This window comes from Triticum dicoccoides, chromosome 2B (assembly GCF_002162155.2).
Source record: "Triticum dicoccoides isolate Atlit2015 ecotype Zavitan chromosome 2B, WEW_v2.0, whole genome shotgun sequence".
NCBI classification, from domain to species: domain Eukaryota; kingdom Viridiplantae; phylum Streptophyta; class Magnoliopsida; order Poales; family Poaceae; genus Triticum; species Triticum dicoccoides.
The window spans coordinates 820,573,087-820,591,444 of record NC_041383.1 but is presented as its reverse complement, the minus strand read 5'-3'; the positions used below and the strand labels follow the sequence as shown (position 1 = coordinate 820,591,444).

At 44.2% G+C, this 18,358-nt stretch overlaps 1 protein-coding gene across 3 annotated transcripts in view; it reads right to left on the bottom strand.

Moving 5' to 3' along the window:
- Positions 1–403: 403 nt before the first annotated feature.
- Positions 404–18,358, bottom strand: part of LOC119366606 (disease resistance protein RGA5-like) — a 28,164-nt gene continuing 10,209 nt past the window's right edge. For all 3 annotated transcript variants that reach the window (XM_037632362.1, XM_037632363.1, XM_037632361.1), the window contains exons 4-7: positions 12,776–14,791; positions 11,824–12,696; positions 1,184–3,078; positions 404–1,055 (exon numbers count right to left, since the gene is read on the bottom strand). In XM_037632362.1, coding sequence (XP_037488259.1) covers positions 1,191–3,078; positions 11,824–12,696; positions 12,776–14,791 — 4,777 coding nt within the window. In that variant the 3' untranslated portion in view covers positions 404–1,055; positions 1,184–1,190. The remainder of the gene's footprint in view (positions 1,056–1,183; positions 3,079–11,823; positions 12,697–12,775; positions 14,792–18,358) is intronic.

Here is an 18,358-nt window from a genome sequence, read left to right as displayed (position 1 = left end):
TTGGTGAAGCCACTACTTTCCCCTTCACGGGAGTATGTAAGCACAATGAATGGGCAAATTCATTTTTTTATAGAGAGTGCTTTTTATTAACTCCAAATGTAGCATTAAGTGGATACAAAGCATGATGAGCAACACCTGGTCTCTGCATAACTAAGACGCAGACAACAAAAACATCAACAGACAAAATAAAATGAAAAACCGACATATCAGCAAAAGTAGAGTCATATAGAACCGATACTCTGCCTATGTCGAAGGAGGTGGTGGACCGATATGGAGATTATGCTGCCACTCATGTTGACCAAAAACCTTCGAGGCTACCCGCTCCAACCGCATACACACCACCTTGAACAATCGTCGGTACTCCCTCCGGAGATTATGCTGCCAGAATGAATGGCCACATTCATAGATCGAAGTAAACTATAAATTTTAAATTGACAGATTGTCAAGCTCATCGAGTAGTTAGGAACAAATTGTGGAGTAGCTACACCACATAGTGTACAATGGTTTGATCATTGCATAAGTACATCCCTTCCTCCTTAACATTTACATGGCTGGTCCTCCTCCTTTCTCCGGGCTTGGAACCGGCTACGCGGCAATATGTGTCGCCTTAGAATTGGCATAGGCGGAGTTCCCAACCAACACCCCATACCCAGAACACCACCAAAAGAAAAAGACACATTTGTATAACAACTAAGAACATAATTTTTTGTAGGCTTTTTCTCCTGTTTTTTAACTCGGCCAAATAATAAGGCAAGGGACTACTCCCACTAGAAGAGCAACTCGATCCATTTTAAACATAGTTTTCCACTAAAGGAGACACTAATTTTTTTTGCACTTTTTATTTTGGAAAATAAGTAAGCAACATAAAGACCTATCCCTTGAGCTAGGAAACAGGTAACATAGCACTCGAAGTCCATAAGTAAATAACTGTTTTCCTTTTCCTTTTTTTTTCTTGTTTTTCCTCCAAGCAAGAACTAAGCTCATGGAATGAGGATCAGGTGGTCCTGAAGCTGGTGACATGGTTCACATCGAAGCCTTCAGTACACAGAACTCACCTGTAAAATGATGTGTTGTGAAATGTAAGCAATCATGCATGGTTAGTAAACAAAACAGACATGCATGTATATGTATTAACGTATGCATACTGTCTAAACCTTTAAATATTTATGTATTGAACACATACCCGATCATTATTTTAAGATATGAAGGCTTGGACTGTTCGGATGTTGGTCCAGTCCACGCCTCACTGCTTCACACATCACCTCGACGTCATCAAGGGGTCTCACTTCCACTTTCTCAAGTGAAAGGAGGTTCCCCAACATCGAGTTAACAAAGTAATTTTCAAAATTAACCTTGAATTTATCTAGTGGCCCCCGGGAAGTGATGAGTAGTGCGAAGTGAAGGATTGCAAGTCTTGGCATAGCCCCTGGTAGAAACTTGAATGGTGAGAACGTGTTAAAGAACTTCAACCTTGGGAACGCACCGCCACCCTTGATTTCGCGGACGGCGTCCCACAGCGATAGCAGCTCCAGACTGATGAGCTCTGGCAATGCCCCAAGGAGATCCAGATCCTCCTCCTTTATGGCCTTTACGTACACAGATAAGCGAGAGAGCATTGGAACATGGGAGACGGTGATCCGTTTGGGCAGCCGAGGGCATGGGATGCTTGATAGGTGTAACTCACGGAGTTGTACAGGTGGGTAGAAGTCTTCCCAATTAAGTTCACTCCCTGATGTCCACCTATTGCCCATAATTCTTAGGACTTGTATTTTCTCTAGTTTTCTCATAGACTGCACCAAAGCATTGTTTTGGTTCTTATCCAACTCGTCAATCCAAATCTCGAGTTCCCTCAGCCCTGTCAGTTTGCCCAGCTCAGTCGTGAAGTCTGCGGACCTGCTGACCTCGCCCAGCCGCAACTCTTCTAAGGATGTAAGATTTTCCATCCAATCCGGCACTGCTGTGCCTTTATCAGCTCGCAGGCACTTGAGTTGCCGTAACCCAGCCACTCTCTCTGGCAATTCTTTCACACTTGTTCCCCTCAGGTCCAGTGTCTGCAGATAAATCAGGTCACCTATGTCTTCCGGTAGCTTTTTGATAGGTGTCTTATATAGTCCGAGGTACCTCAACAGAAGTAACTTCCCTAGATGAGAAAGATTTCCATCAAACAACGTACATTCTTCCAGAGCAAGGACGCGCATCAGCTTAAACCTTGAAACTGATAGTTCCATACTCAAATGACACCCCATGGTGTTAAATGACCTCAGCCTTTCTGGGCGAATGTTAGCCAGAGGGTCGCCCTGCTCCGTGTCCCATTTTTGGACAGCTAACCTGCGAGTCTTGCTTTCGACAGGGGGTTCTTGCTTGTTACTATCCAGTACGGTAATAAAGTTTTCTTCAGTTGATAAGGAACAGATCATATCGAGAACCAAATCATGGACACAGCAGCCAATTACCTTCCCAGGATTTGAGTCGTCCTCAACCGGCATGACCAGGTTTCTGTTTATGAGTTCCTTCAAGTATCCCTCTCCAAGCTCAAATAAACCTTTTCCAGGTACCTCTGCAATTAAACCTTCGGCTGCCCATTTCCACATCAAAGCTTCTTTCCTGATTATACAGTCCTCTTGAAACATGTGTAGATGCAATAAACATGCCCTCAAGTGATAAGGAAGATCGTAATAGTTAGATTTCAGTATCTTTCTTGTGTTGTCTTCAAACTCAGACCCGAAATAAATATTGTTGTACACCTTGGAACAATCATTCGTTGATTTTCCGACCAACAAACTAGCTGCTGTTATGATAGCCAGCGGTACACCATCACATTTCGACAAAATCTTAGTTGGCACCTCCCCTATATTGTGAGGGACATTTTTCTCACCATTGAACAGTCTTGCACTGAATAATTCTCTTGATTGCTCATCGGTAAGTTGTTTTAGCTGGTAAACTTCACCTCCCGTCTTGGCCACCAGGTGAATCCGAGTAGTTGTGACTACTCTACTTCCAAGTCCATTATCAACAAAAGCCAGTTTGATTATTTCCCACAAATTCACATCACATATATTATCAATTGCGATCAAGTATCTGTGTATCAGCATGGTAGCACAAGAGTTAGGAGTTAATAAATCTGTATATAATTTAGCATTAAGGCTTGCTAGTTGTTGAAGGTCAACACGTGAATAGACTTATAGGTATGGTATCAATATGATAGCTCAAGAGTTAGGAGTAAATAAATCTTTATATAATTTCTTAGCATTAAGACTTGCTAGTTGTTGAAGGTCAACACGTGAATAGACTTAAAGGTATGGCTTAAGAAGTCTATACATGGACAGAGCGGACAACAACAATTTTTAGATATCTCCACTATTATTAAAAGATCGAACGTAAATTCCTCAAAAGCCACACAATAAATTGTACACGAAATGATCAGGGCCCTCAGATCAAATCAATCTAAACACACTGTACAGTCCATATTTACGTTCATCTCCACTATTATTAAAAGAGCAAACATAAATTCCTCAAAAGCCACACAATAAACTGTACACGGAATGATCAGGGCCCTCAGATCAAATCAATCTAAACACATCCTATAGTCCATATTTACGTTCATCTCCACTGTTATTAAAAGAGCAAATATAAATTCCTCAAAAGCCACACAATAAACTGTACACAGAATGATCAGGGCCCTCAGGTCAAATCAATCTGAACACATCCTACAGTCCATATTACATTCAGTGGTCTGCCATCCAGATCAACGGCTTGGATGAAATGTTCTGCTGAGCAGACACCATCGTCTGCCAATCTTCTAGCGCTCCGCGTCCCGGATCCCCGCCCTCAGCTCCTTGATTTTCGGCTCGATTCCACCTGTATCATGCCTCCCCGACCCTTCTTTCTCTCACTGGATCGAGAAATACAGATCGCCGCTGCTCCTCCCTTCCTCTCCTTCCTTGCCCTCCCCCACCCCCCTCTAGTCGCCGCCCGCGTTTCTGCAAGCCCCCGTCGACCTCATCTGTTGGTCAGCCGTGCCCAACGCTCTCCTTCCTTTTCTCTCCCTCTATCTCTCTCCCTCTCTCTGTTCCCACACTGCAGGATGCCATGGGCACCGGAGGTCGGGGCACGCGACCGCGATGGAAACCATTGAAGACGCTGGCGAGGCTGAGGCTGAGGTCGGTGAGCCTGGCGGCAACGGTTGAGTGCGCGTGGATCGCCAGCATGACACCCTCCGTCCAGCAGTATAACTTGGAGAGGTCGAGCGTGGTAAGCGCGGGGCAGGCCTGGAGCAGCGGCTCGAGATACGCGCTGCCGTGGAGATCGACGTTGCGGAGCTTAGCCCACCAGCAGTGCACGAGGCTGGCGAGCGTGGAGCAGTCACGACAGTAGATGGCAAGGTCAAAAACGAAGGGGAAGTAGGCGGCGGGCGCGCCACAACGAATGCTTTCCGCTCGATAATATCTTGCGGGTGGAGCGAGAGGTGGTTGGAGGAGGAGGAGGTGGGTGCCCCCGCGATTCGCGAGGCTGAGGAGAACAACGGGTGTCCCCACAGCAAGCCCAGCGGGAGCACACTAGTGCAAAATCGAGTTTTAGTCCCGGTTCATAAGGACCTTTAGTCCTGGTTCTGCAACCGGCACTAAAGGGTGGGGCCGCCCCTTTAGTCTCGGTTCAACATGGCCTGGGACCAAAGGCCCACCACGTGGCACGAGCCCGCGCCGGGGGCTGGGGGACCTTTAGTCAAGGTTGGTAACACCAACCAGGACTAAAGGGCTTTTTTTAATTATTTTTTTTAAAAAAAGTAGTCCCGGACTAAAGGTCCAATGTATAGTCCCAATTTGTGTCACAAACCGGGACTAAAGGGGCTCGTGGGGCCCTGGCCTGACGCCAGCCTGCCACCACCCCTTTAGTCCTGGTTTGTGACACAAACTGGGACTATAGGTACACCACGAACCGGGACTAATGATGCCGTAATCGAACCGGGACTAATGGTCACATTCGTACCGGGCCGTAATCGAACAGGGACTAATGAGGTGAACATAAGATAGTTTTTCTACTAGTGGCGGCAGGAAGTTGGTGCCGCGACCTCGGGTCCCCGCGTAGTGCCATTCTAGAACTGTCGCCCGCTCCGCCGCCAGCAGCCTGCGGCACACCATCGAGACCCGATGCCGCGACCAGGGGTTACCCAAGAAGCCCAAGGAGTGGACAACCAGGAGGCGATGTGACGGCGAAGGCGACGAGAACGGCGTCGCCGGTGCGCTCAACCACCGCCTAAACCTTCTTTCTCAATGTTCAGTTGCACATCTTATCTCTGCATGTACACCCACCTACAACAACTCCTCTCTTTTAATTACCATGTTCAGTTGCACATCTTATCTTTCTCCTTGCTTTTTTTTATGTCTACTACGTACAACCGATGTACTTTTTTCTTCTACCATTCTTTGTTGTATAATTTTTGTTAGTAAACGCCCTAATTTTTGTTATGCAGCATGTGTAGAATGGAGAAAAGGGTACTTAGGACATTGATGAGGAGGCTAAGCAGCAATTTTGCATCACGTGCAGAGTTACAGAACAACAGAGGATCCTCACCCATGACGATGCTTTTATTGGTTAACTCTTGACTATTGTGAATGCAAAGTGTTAATTTTTCCAGAATTTGTTTAACGAGATTACTGTGCACACGACCCTTTGCATGATGATTTTCATTCGATCTTGTGATCGATGGCTGCAGCCCATGTGAACCGAGGTGATTGATGGCTGCTATATATTGTCGTGTAGAAATCAGGCAGGAATCTGTTTTTGACAGATGAGTTGTTATGCTTATGTACTTTTTAACTTCATCCCCAAAGTTTGGTACATGACTCTTGTATTTACCATGTTAGGCAATGTAATGTGCATAAGACCTGGCTGAACTCAATATGATCTATGCCCATACAGTGAGTTAACTTGTGCCCTTCCTTCGCTTGCTGAGTTTGATTATTTTAGTAATTCAGCATTTCAAGTTAGGTGTTGTTTATGCAATCTACTCTTCATGACTATTCAATGAAGTATGCTTTGCAAACTAAACATTATTGTTTGATTCTGCAGTATTTTGTTTCAGGAGCTATTTGTGGCTGTACTACGGTAAGTTAATGTGAAATCCTCTAATCTTGTTATCTATTATCTAGGCAGATGTATTCGATACTATATATTATGAGTTGATGTGAATTCCCACAATTTTTGTTCTATAGGTATGTTGGAACTCGCCCACAGGATCGATCACATTAAAGTAGTCGAACGCACACGTTCAAAAACCTTTTGCCAAAGGTACGCGTCGTGCCTCTCCTCTTTTTATTTCTTTTTCTCCTTTTCTCCACTGCGATACAATTCTGTAGCCCCTATGCGTGTATATATATACACGGCCATAGAAGCAAACACAGCACAGTACTACTCGGACGCAGACTCCTAAACTCACGTCTTGCTTGGCTTAAGTTCCTAATCATACACGGACGTGCACATCACAGTCCAACTCCAACTTGACTCCTATCTGGACTCGATTAACTACAAGTACTCTACTAGCACACAACTACTACGTACTACACTTGTCAATTAACTACTCAATCAAGATAATATCTAACAATCTCTTCCTAATCTTGGCTTGTCGTCTCCTTGTGCTTCCTCTGGTCTTGACTCGTTGTAGATTCACGACTTGATGATCCAAACTCGGACGCATGATTCAGACTACCAGCCCACACGACCGCATCTACGCGTGCAACGTGCAAGACTGGACACATCATCAATCTTCATGTCCTACAACTTAACTGGTCACTGTCCCATTACACGCCAAGCTTGATCTTCAACTGTCATATCCGTACACTAAGTATGACCCGTCTGGAAACATGCAGTGCCTGCTTGCTCGGTCAAGTTGTGCCACCGCCATTGCTTGGCCGCTGCCTTGCACTCGGTCCGCACCATACTCCTTGTACTTGCCTGCAATAGATCCACTCTCCATTGTTCGCACACCTCCTCGCTTTACGATGATTTCGCCTACCACCGTCCGCCTTCGGCATCACACCGTATCCACACAGGCCACAACCAGGACGCTCCACGAGGACAAGGACATGACTCACGGAACACCGTGCACACCGCTTCTACTCCAACGAATCATCACCAAGACGAGCACTTGGACACGACGACGACTCACAGACGCAATGACGACTGGCCGTGCAAACTTGCACGACTCCTTCACTCATCTGACTCCCGCAGACGACGATCTTGATGAGCTCCAGCACCGCACCTCGGCACCACCTCTCCCATCAACGATCTCCTTCTAGCGCCTTCCTGACGACAACCTGCCGTCTCCCTCCTTGTTGCTCCGTCGAATGACAATCGCTTGATCCTCCTTGTCGATGCACCACACAGCGACTTCATCGCCCGCCCCGAGGCGCTAGTAGGTCGCCACCCCGGGGCAAGCGCTCGACGCCTGAACCTTGCTCCGATACCAAATGTTGGAACTCGCCGACAGAATCTATCACATCACAGTAGTCGAATGCACACGCTCAAAAACTTTTTGCCAAAGGCACGTGTCGTGCCTCTTCTTTCTTTATTTCTTTTTCTCATTTTCTCCACTGGGATACAATTCGGTAGCCCTTATGCGTGTGTATATATACACGGCCATAGAAACAAACAAAGGCCAGTACTACTCGGACGCAGACTCCTAAACTAACGTTGCTAACTTGCTTGGCTTAAGCTCCTAATCCTACATGGACGTGCACATCACAGTCCAACTCCAACTTGACTCCCATCTGGACTCGATTAACTACAAGTACTCCACTAGCACACAACTACTATGTACAACACTTGTCAATTAACTACTCAATCAAGATTATATCTAACAAGGTAGTCAAAGATATTTTAAATCTGCATAATTGTACAAGCATTTTTTTAACTGAAACTTGTGTAAGCATCAGATCTAGGATATTTTGAGTCTCTTTTCAAAAAATATTACATGGCAATAGTTAGTTTGATGTTGCCGCTGTACCAATTTGAGTGTGAGATGATATTAGTGGCACTATGAAGTGTGAATATTGAAGTAATTGTCCCTCCTATTTCTTTGCATTCTTTTAGCTTAAGCTTACACTTTGTGACTGACTGCTCAATAAAATTTCTTCTGATTTTTCGTATTTTCTTTTCACTAATGAGGGTCTGATGTACGACCAATTATTTTCTCTCTTCTATCTGATTGTGGGTTTGGTGACGGCTTTCTGATAATTTGTATGTCTTGTTGGACTGGTCATTAGTTTCTGAAATTAAGATACTGTGATTTGGGCGGAATAGATGTGTATGTACTGTTGTTACATTGCAGGAGAGATAATTGTGATCATTTGCCTATTGTGTATACTATATTCTACGTAATCAGATTCTCAAAGGTGTGTTGCCATCGAAGATGAAGGCTAGATGTTCTGCTCTTGTGTCTGAACAACCTGTAGTTGCACGAAGTTTTCTCTTAACAGTTTTCAGTCAACTTGCCCATGATGTATATACAATATATACAGTTCCATTAAAGTTGCTTCTATGTTCTTTTGTTGTAAAAATACATCGGCTCATGGTCACTGAATAAACTCATGTTGACTATTGTCGTCGGAGGTAAAGATGTAGATGAAGATATTGTCATACCGAGGTACATAAAAATGGAATTGAAGAGAAAAAATAGTGTTGGTGTTGATATGCTTGACCGAATTGTATTATGGTGCGCGCATTCTTCAGGTGTGCACGTGTACATGATTGCTTGAAAATACCAATTGGTTGGCAAGTTTGGATTATATCTAACTAGAACGACATGTACACTGCTTCATTGACAAGTTTGATTTTTTTCTAGCTAGATGATGATAGCTACACGAGCGATCAAGATGATAAATGTGTTCACCTACATTTTTGGTGCAAGTTGCACAGATTTTTTTGGGCACCTTAGTAGACGTTCCAGACTATCTCATAGAATTTGTCCTGTAAAGTTGTATCAATCATTTCATATGCTCGAGTGTCTATAATATATGAAATATGTTCAATGTCTAATTTACTTTCACATTTTGTTGTATATGGATCCAGAGCCAACGACCAGATGTTGTCTATGTGTGTGTTACTTAAGTGTCAATTTGTGGGATGAAATTGACTAAGGTATGCAATGCGTTTTTGTTAAGTATGTATGGTTCAGAAGTCCATTGAGACTGTGTCCTATAACTAGGATGATGGAGAAAATTTCTTTGTATGATTATACGTGTGTGGCACGTGCACGCTTACTAGTATTTGAAAGTACACAGAGTAATCCACGTTGCGCATTCTGGCAAGGTTCTTGCTTGCATAAACAATTGAACCATCCTATATACTCCCTCTGTCCGGAAATACTTGCCGGAGAAAGGGATGTATATAGACATATTTTATTTCTAGATACATCTATTTTTATCAGTTTCTCCGACGAATATTTCCGGACAGAGGGAGTATAAGAGAAACAACTTTAGCAACTGAATTACTATCACGCACTCAAGTCTTTGGTTCTAGAAACAGTACTCATTTATTTACTGCTTTGTGAATTCTCATGTTCATCTAAGTCCTTAATCACTTGTTGTATCATTTATTTGTGACCACCCAATTTTTATGTTTATGAATGCTAGTAATAATTTTCTACAGATTAAAAAATAGTAAGTAGAATATTTTAATTGTCTATGCATGTATATTTAAGTTCTGTCTTTTTGTGCCAACCAGGTATCTATCCATTGCATTAGATTATTATTGGTTCATTTGATGAGGACTAACATGTTTAAATGAGATATAACATGTACTTGTTATTTTTATATAAACTAAAAATTAACATGTGTACCTTTGTTTTTGCAAGATTTATCTAAGTCCAACTATAATGATCTATCGATTGTGTGTTTAGACACAAAGATCTATCTGTTATAACATGTTCATGTAGAGTTACGAAGGTCTAACATGTGACATGTTTTTAAGCCCAGTTATGTAGCTCTAACAGATACGATATGTTTAAGCATGGTATGTGGATCTAATAGATGCAACCAGTTTAGGTACGTTTATGTAGATCTAATGTTATGACATGTTTACGGATAATTATGAAAATTTAATTGGCGAGATCTGGTTAGATACAATTATACAGACGTTAAGGATGTGGTCTACTTAGGTGTGGCTCCGTAAATCTAATGGTATCATATGCTTAGGTACAATTATGGAGATCTAATGGATGTGAACTGTTTAGATACGATTATGTATATTCAATGGGTATGATTTTATTTACAATTATGTAGATCTAACTATTGTGTTATGTATATCCAATGGGTATGATTTTACGTACTTATAAATATAATAGACTACCAGTAAGATTTATACATGAATATTAACTTAGAAATGAAAAATGGAATAAAAAGGTAATTTGATATTCATTTGATATGCAATAGGTCACGATGGAAGAAATAATAAACTTGTCAAGTGTCAAATGTACCAACACGAATGTGTAGCTTGTGCCAAGAAAAAAACTAAGAAACATGCATACAAGGTATCAACATAAATGGTTTTGGCTGTATAAGAAAAAAAATATCACCATGAGTGGACTGCAAACTTTCATGAATTATTTATCACTGGTCGAGTTTATGAGTAGCGCAACTGACTATGAAGTGGTAGATTGGGAAGGAAATGAAAGAGTTTAACAACATATACATATCACATATAGGGTGAAGTTATAAATATGCGGGGGGTCAAAAATCGACCGAGAGATGGTAGATTGAAAAGGACAAAAGATTTATACTGGATAAGAGGAACCTGGAGGAGAATTTTGTTCTGTTATGTATGTGCGAGCAAGCACATCATGTGAAGAAAGAAACACGGTCACAAATGTTGCCAAATAGTCACTACAGTCCGATCAAAGTTGTCGTTGTAGACATACACAACAGCACAATTCTAAAATTTTGATTACCAGTATTCGGTCGTATCTTCACAAATATCTAGATTTGATACTTCAAAATCAAAGGCATAAATTGGTCTTGAAGAATACTTTCATAATACGTAATTTGGGTTACCTTTACAGGTATATACATACAATCAAAATTGATTATTAATGTTACTTTATACCATGTCAACATCCAAAGAAAATGTATTTAAGGGAGTATATTATATATTGTTATAGCTGTACTATTTTTCTTAACTTGATGAAAACACATATGCACGATGTACAAAAGGCACATAACTAAAGGGATGACAGAACACTTGCTAGTTAATGAGAAGATGCACAGATGAATACAATAACTAAGGCTATAGCTAAAGAGATGAGAGAACACTTACTAGTTTATGAGAATATGCACAAATGAATACAATAAATTAGTTGTGATGTGGAAATTAGAGTATGACCATAATAGATTAAAGCCTTATATATTGCATTGCAGTAATAAATAAGATAATAATAGTATTAATGATGAACTGTCCCGACGAACAGAACACCATTTTTAGATTCAGTTCTTGGTTGAAGATTCATGAAAGATATTTATACATCATAGTACCAGGCCGGCTATCTAATATTTAGTGTCCAACTACCTATCAATAGTGAATTATGAAAACATAAATTCAAAAGATTTTGTGTGGTTAAAATTTATAACATTGGTGATTAATTTTATATAATCTAGGCGCGCAAATACGCAGGTCACTCTGCTAGTTAGTTATATGACACACAACTTGTATGTTATTAGTCTAACTGATGGTCACATTAAATCCTGATACTTCCAACTTTATATCTGTTTGCGTTGATAGTACTGACTGTTGAACTGAAGTGCAAGAACTGGATACATAAGGATGCATATTTACCTCTTGTTCTGAAGTAGTCTCCTGATTTCATCAATAAGGTAATGATCATCTAATTTTGGCAAACTGAGATTCCTACAGTTTTGCTTGTCAATTTGGAAAAGGATCTCCATCAAAACTTTCGTCACATCAGGATACCTAGATACTGAAACGAAAGCCGTGTACTCATACTGCAGTCGAATCTTGTCATACACTGCTTTAACAAGAGTGGTCTTCCCCAATCCTCCCATTCCAAGAATAGAGACTATCTTCAGCTTCTTGATCACATTTCCATCTGTCAGCATCATTATCACCTCGTCCCTTGGAACCTTTATGGCAACCATATCTTTGGGGTATTTGTACACATCCGACAAGGGAGTGTCAAAGCTAACTGCGGCATTTGGATTAGGAGCGGTGTGGGCACCGACCTTGTATCTCTCACGTCGGGCGGCCAAATCCTGGACCTTTGACATCATGTCATCGATGGCATCAGAGATCTCATGGCGGGCTTTCCCTCTGCTGAGCAACGCAGAGGTTCTAGGACTAAGGATATCAACAATACCGGCCTTTAGTATTGTTTCAGGATCAGAGCCCTCGACGCGCACTGCTAAGGAATCGACGATATCCTCAGCGTCATGCGAGAGGTCCCTTACATCCCTGGCCCACGTATTGAGCACCTCTTCCAGTTGTTTAGCCTCCAGCTTCGCCACCTCACGGAGAGCAGCTTGCAGAGCCTCCAGTTCCATGTAGAGGGAGTCGACAAGCTTCTTGATGCCCTTCTGCAGCGTGCACTCGTCCTCGAGGAGGTCAAGCAGCTTGGGGAGAAGGGAGTTCATGGCGCCCGTCACGACGTTGAATGATTGTGCATGATGCGTCAGTGGATCTTTTCTCGCATATCTGGTAAGAAGGAAAGAAAAGGGAAATAAGATTTTACACGAATGGCACGTTTTAGTTAGTCCTAGAAGAAAATGCGTACCTGCTATCCACTAATTGCTTGTTCAGATATCCCTCCAAACGTTCCATCATCTTTTTCTTGCCTTTCTGGATCTCCTCACGTTTTTTCTCTTCTTCTTCGGCCGTGGTAAGCTTACCCTCAGTGCCATCAAAAATCATATCCATGCATTGTAATCTGAGTATAAGAGTGTTCCGGTGACACCTTACGGCAGCCTCCACAGACCGTGCAGCTTTTTTGTCAAACTCTTCATCAGCATTTCGAACCCCAAGTTTTACGGAGACCTCTGTCAGGCCTGTCAAGTGAGGGAAACCAATTGTTCCAAAGGAATGTGATCTCCATTGGTTAAAATTGAAACCTATCTTGAGCTTCTGGACTCTGGGCATTGCTCCTTGCAGAAAGGATAGGTATGGCGCAGCACACATGAACTTGAAGTAGGTGAGTACTTGGAAGCCCCCAACGTCGATGACTATCTTCTCTTTATAAACTGTCTGGAGATACAGGGTGAGAGCAGTGAGGGCAGGTAGTCCTTTCAGCATATCAATGTCATTCATCGACAGTCTCCTAATTGCAATCTTTAGAATGCAGAGGTTCCTCAGTTCTCCAAACCACTTAGGCAGGCTGAAGAAGATGCAACAGCGCCGTGACAGCTCGATCTTCCGAAGAGGCAGGTCCGGGCTAGGAGGAGACGCCATCCTGAAGCCATCCTCAAGAATATTTATACAAGAGGAGCCAGAAGCAGCTGGTACCAGAGTCAGGGACTGCAAGGCGCTGAGTTTCTCAAGGATCGAGCCTAGGTGTTGAACATTCATTTCCAAATTTTCTGCTGTAGAACAGGTGAGCTGAAGATTCTGGAGATTGGTCAGCCCTCCAAGATGCAACACATTCTCTTCTGAGTGACTGCCGATATCCAAATATCCAAGATGCAGTAATTTCTTCAGATTAACAATATCTGATGGAACAGCAGATAATCTTGCATCCACTTGCAGTGTACCCAAGTGTTCCAGCTTTCGAATCTTGCCTGGAAGCTTGACAGTGATGTTACATTCAATCTTGAGGTACTTTAGTTGAAATAGCTTCCCGATTGCCATGAGATCAAAACTCTTCTTGTGTCGATCAGCCCAAATATGAAGAACCAGAACTCGAAGAAGTCCATAATTCCTAATGTAAGGTACACATTTGAAGAAACCCCAAAACATAAGTGATCTGACTTGGGATGTTACGATACTTTGTGGTATATATGCGTTTTTTACCCCTCCAAACTGGACGGATAATCGGCGAACTTTGTCAGCAAGTGCAAGAGTTGATTGAAAATAGTCCATAGTGATAATGAAATTCTCTTCCATGGATTTCTGCCTAATAAAATCCAGTACCATCTGATGAACTGTACAAGACAACACCTTGCCGTTATTGTTGGTGTCCACGGCTTGGACCATTCCACTGCTGACAAGCTCATCAAAATAGCCCTCAGCAATCTTTTCTGTGTCTCGCCCAACCACAGGACTGACAAAACCTTCAGCCACCCACTGCTTCACCAAATCATCCTTTTCGACCACGCAGCCCTGTGCATACATACTGAGATATAGCAGGCATGTCCTCAAACGAGGTGGAAGACTATCGTACATAAGGTGTGGAAGACTATTGCAGATCACTTCAGAAGTGGACGGCAAAGAATCCTGTATGTGCTTCCACTTCTCCTTTAAGTTGTTTGATTCACTTGCTAACAGGCTGGCTATACTTACAATTGCCAATGGCAAACCACCACATTTCCTGATAATCTCGTATGAAATTTCTTTGATATCTACTGGACAATCATCTTCAGAGCCAAACACTCTACCAAAGAATAGCTTTCTCGATTCACCATCATTAAGAGGTTCCATCTTATACATATAGTCCGAGTTATAACTGCAGCATTCCAATGCTACATCATCAATCTGTGTGGTTATTATTGTTCTGCTGCAATAATCACCATGTGGAAAAGAACGGCTAATAATATTCCATACTAATGCAGTCCACAAATCATCAATTACGATGAAGTACCTGCATGATTTTGTATGTGAAGTAGGTCAAGTCAGACAGAAACAACAAATAATATACAGAGACTGTATACTGCAAAGAAGTAACTACGGTACCAAACTTTTCAGTACTATTAATATGTTGTTATCGGTGACATTACATGTCGGACTACTCAAGGATAGTTATCGATTCCAAGAGTAAAGCCTGCCGCAACCACTCATGTACCTAGATCACTACTATGGTGATGACTGCGACCTAGCAAACTGGACAACTGTGGCGTCACCAGCTGGTAACTATAGTTGTCTTGTGTTGGTCACTAAAGCACAGAGAGTTCGCTAACTGCACAGTTGATATGTTGGTAACTATAGTTTGGAAAACCGGTAACTATATTTGTCTCTTGTTGGTAGCTGTAGCATTGACAGCTGATAACTACATAATTGCTATTGGAAACTGTAGCATGGGCCGCCTAGTAACTTTAGCATGAGCAGCCTAATAACTATGACATGAGCAGCCTGGTAACTCCATCATGAGCAGCCTGGTAACTATAGCTTGAGTATCCTAGTAATTTCATCATGAGCAGGCTAGTACCTATTGTTAGATGTGTATAGCCCTTTTCGGTTTATCCCCATTGTATAAAGGGTCTCTTGCACTTTACCCTACACATGTATATGTATTGGCCTTTGGAACTCCTGTGAATGTAGTTGCCATTTATCCAACATGGTATCAGATGCTAGGTTAGCCTCTCATCCCCGCACGATGCAACTCCGTGCGTGCTCTCGATTTTCCTCGTCGCCGGTCGTTTCCGCCCGGATCTGACGCTCGTTGCCGAGATCTTCGCGCAACTGGTTCCTGCAGCTTGCTTTGCTGGTCGCCTCGTCCAAGCAGCACGCACGCGCTGCCGACGGCCCGTGCGCCCGCCTCCCCCTGCTGCCTGCCTCTTCCTGCCGGCTGTTCTGTCTAGCTGCGCCAGTTGCGACCTCCCTCGCCCGGCAGCCCCCGGCACCTCCTCCGCTCGGCCGCCCCCGGGCTCTCCTCGGCCCGCCCGCCCCCGGCCATTCCTCCGCCCGGCCGGCCCCAGCCATCCCTCCGCCCGGCCGCCTCCTCTGCTCAGGCCCGGCCCGGGCCATCCCTTCGCCTGGCCGCCTCCTCTACTCAGGCTGCTGGCTCGCTCCCGGCCCCTCAGCATCGCTCTCCTGCAGCCTGAGCCGCTCGCTCGTTTGGGGCTGTTTTCCCGATCCAGATCGGGTCTTCTCTGAAGGTTGACTGAAAAAGAGAGAGAGAGAAAGGCAGCAATTCCTCATGTCTTCTTCGGGTTATATTGTTGTTCCTCGGTGCTCAGTGATCTTCGATGGCACCAACTATGCTGAGTTTGTGGGTTTCATGCGCATCCATATGCGGGGTCTTCTTCTGTGGGGCGTTATCTCTGGCGAGGTTCCCTGTCCGCCCAACCCTGTTGCTCCGGTGGCTCCTGTTCCACCGGTACCGCCAGTGCTTGCTGCTGATGCTTCTCAGGCTGATCGGGATGCAGCCAAGGTTCTTGATGATGCTGCAGTTGATGCTTACGATCAGCAGGTATCCGCATATTCTGATGCTCTTTCTGTCTACCGGGATGATATGTCTGCTTAAACTCAGTGGTGCAATGATGATGCTCGAGCTGATGCTGTTCTTACTGCGAGTGTCCTACCTTAGTTTGCTTCGGAGTTCATGGGCCTTGGCACTGTTGCAGCGATGTGGTCCTATCTTTGTCAGTGCTATCGGCTCTCTGACAATGCTCTATACCTCTCTGTGGTGCGTCAGGAGCATGCTCTTCAGCAGGGTGACTCGTCTGTGGATGAGTTCTATTCACAGTGCTCTGCCATCTGGCGTCAGCTTGACTCACTGCGGACAGTTGTTTGTGGCACTTTCCGTTGTTGCCAGACTACGAGGTCTGACTTGGAGTTTCAGAGGGTTCATGAGTTCTTATCTCGTCTTCGCTCTGAGTTTGAGCCTCGCTGTGCTCACTTGCTTGCTCGTGGTCGTGTTCCTATCTCAGAGATACTTGTTGAGCTTCGTACCAAGGAGACCCGCCTTCGCTCTGCTGGGTTGCTTCTGGTTCCGTCAGTATTGGCTGCCCGTGCTCCTGTGTCGTCTACTCACCTGACTGCTTCGCCGCTCCTGCCTACTCCTCCAGGGGGGGTGAGCCGTCCTCCTTATGCTGAGAAGGGCACGTCGCGCCGTGACACCGTCTGTGGTTACTGCCCCCGGCCAGGTCACCCAGAGTCTGATTGTCGCCAGAAGAAGCGAGACCAGAGGCGCTCCTCCTCCAGCGGGCCTCCTGTGTCTTCCTCGACTCCGTCACTCACTGACCAGGACATTGTTCGCCTTAAGCGTCTTCTTGCTTCCTCAGGCTCCTCGTCGATTGGCTCTGCTACTGCTATGACTGCATCCTCCTCCTCACCATCACAGGCATCTACACAGTCAGGTACATCTTCGTGGGTTCTGGATTCTGGAGCCTCCTTTCATATGTCTTCTGATTCTTCCGCATTGTCTTCTCTCCGACATCTTGATTCGCCTATTAATGTTCTTACTGCCGATGGCACATCTCTTCCTGTTGCTAGTCGTGCTATTCTTTCCACTCCATCTTTTTCTGTTCCGAGTGTTTCACATGTTCCTCGCCTTACCATGAATCTTTTTTCCGCTACCCAACTTACTGATTCTGGTTGTCGTGTCATTCTTGATACTGACTCTTGCTCCATTCAGGATCGTCGCACCAAGGCTTTGGTTGGTGCTGGCCCCCGGTGCCGTGAGTCAGAGGGCCTTTGGGAGGTTGACTGGCTTTGTGTTCCTTCCGCTGCCACCACTTCTGCCAGCTCTCATGCTCTTGCTGCCTCTTCGTCTGCGTCCTTCCAGCAGTGGCATCATCGACTTGGTCACATATGTGGCTCTCGCTTGTCTTCCTTAGTTTGTCAGGGCCTCTTAGGATCTGTATCTGGAGATGTCTCCTTACATTGCAATGGTTGCAGACTTGGCAAACAGACTCAGTTACTTTATCCTACTAGTGAGTCTGTATCTCAGCATCCTTTTGACTTAGTTCATTCTGATGTCTGGGGTCATGCTCCCTTTGATTCGAAAGGTGGTCATCGCTACTATGTTTTGTTTATTGATGATTTCTCTCGCTACACTTGGCTCTACTTCATGAAATCTCGTAGCGAGGTTCTCCCTATATACAAACGTTTTGCTGTCATGGTTCACACCCAGTTTGCCATGCCCATTCGTACTTTTCGTGCTGACTCCGCTGGAGAGTATATCTCTCAGCTGTTGCGTGGTTTTCTCGCGTAACAGGGTACTCTTGCCCAGTTCTCATGTCCTGGTGCTCATGCTTAGAATGGCGTTGCCGAGCGAACGCATCGTTATTTGCTTGAGACGGCTCGTGCGCTGATGATTGCTGCTTCCCTTCCATCCCATTTTTGGGCTGAGGCTGTTTCCGCATCCACCTATCTCATCAACATTCAGCCATCGACTGCTCTGCATGGTGGCATTCCTATGAAGTGTCTCACTGGTCGCTCTCCTGACTACACAGCTCTTCGTATGTTTGGATGCGTCTGCTATGTT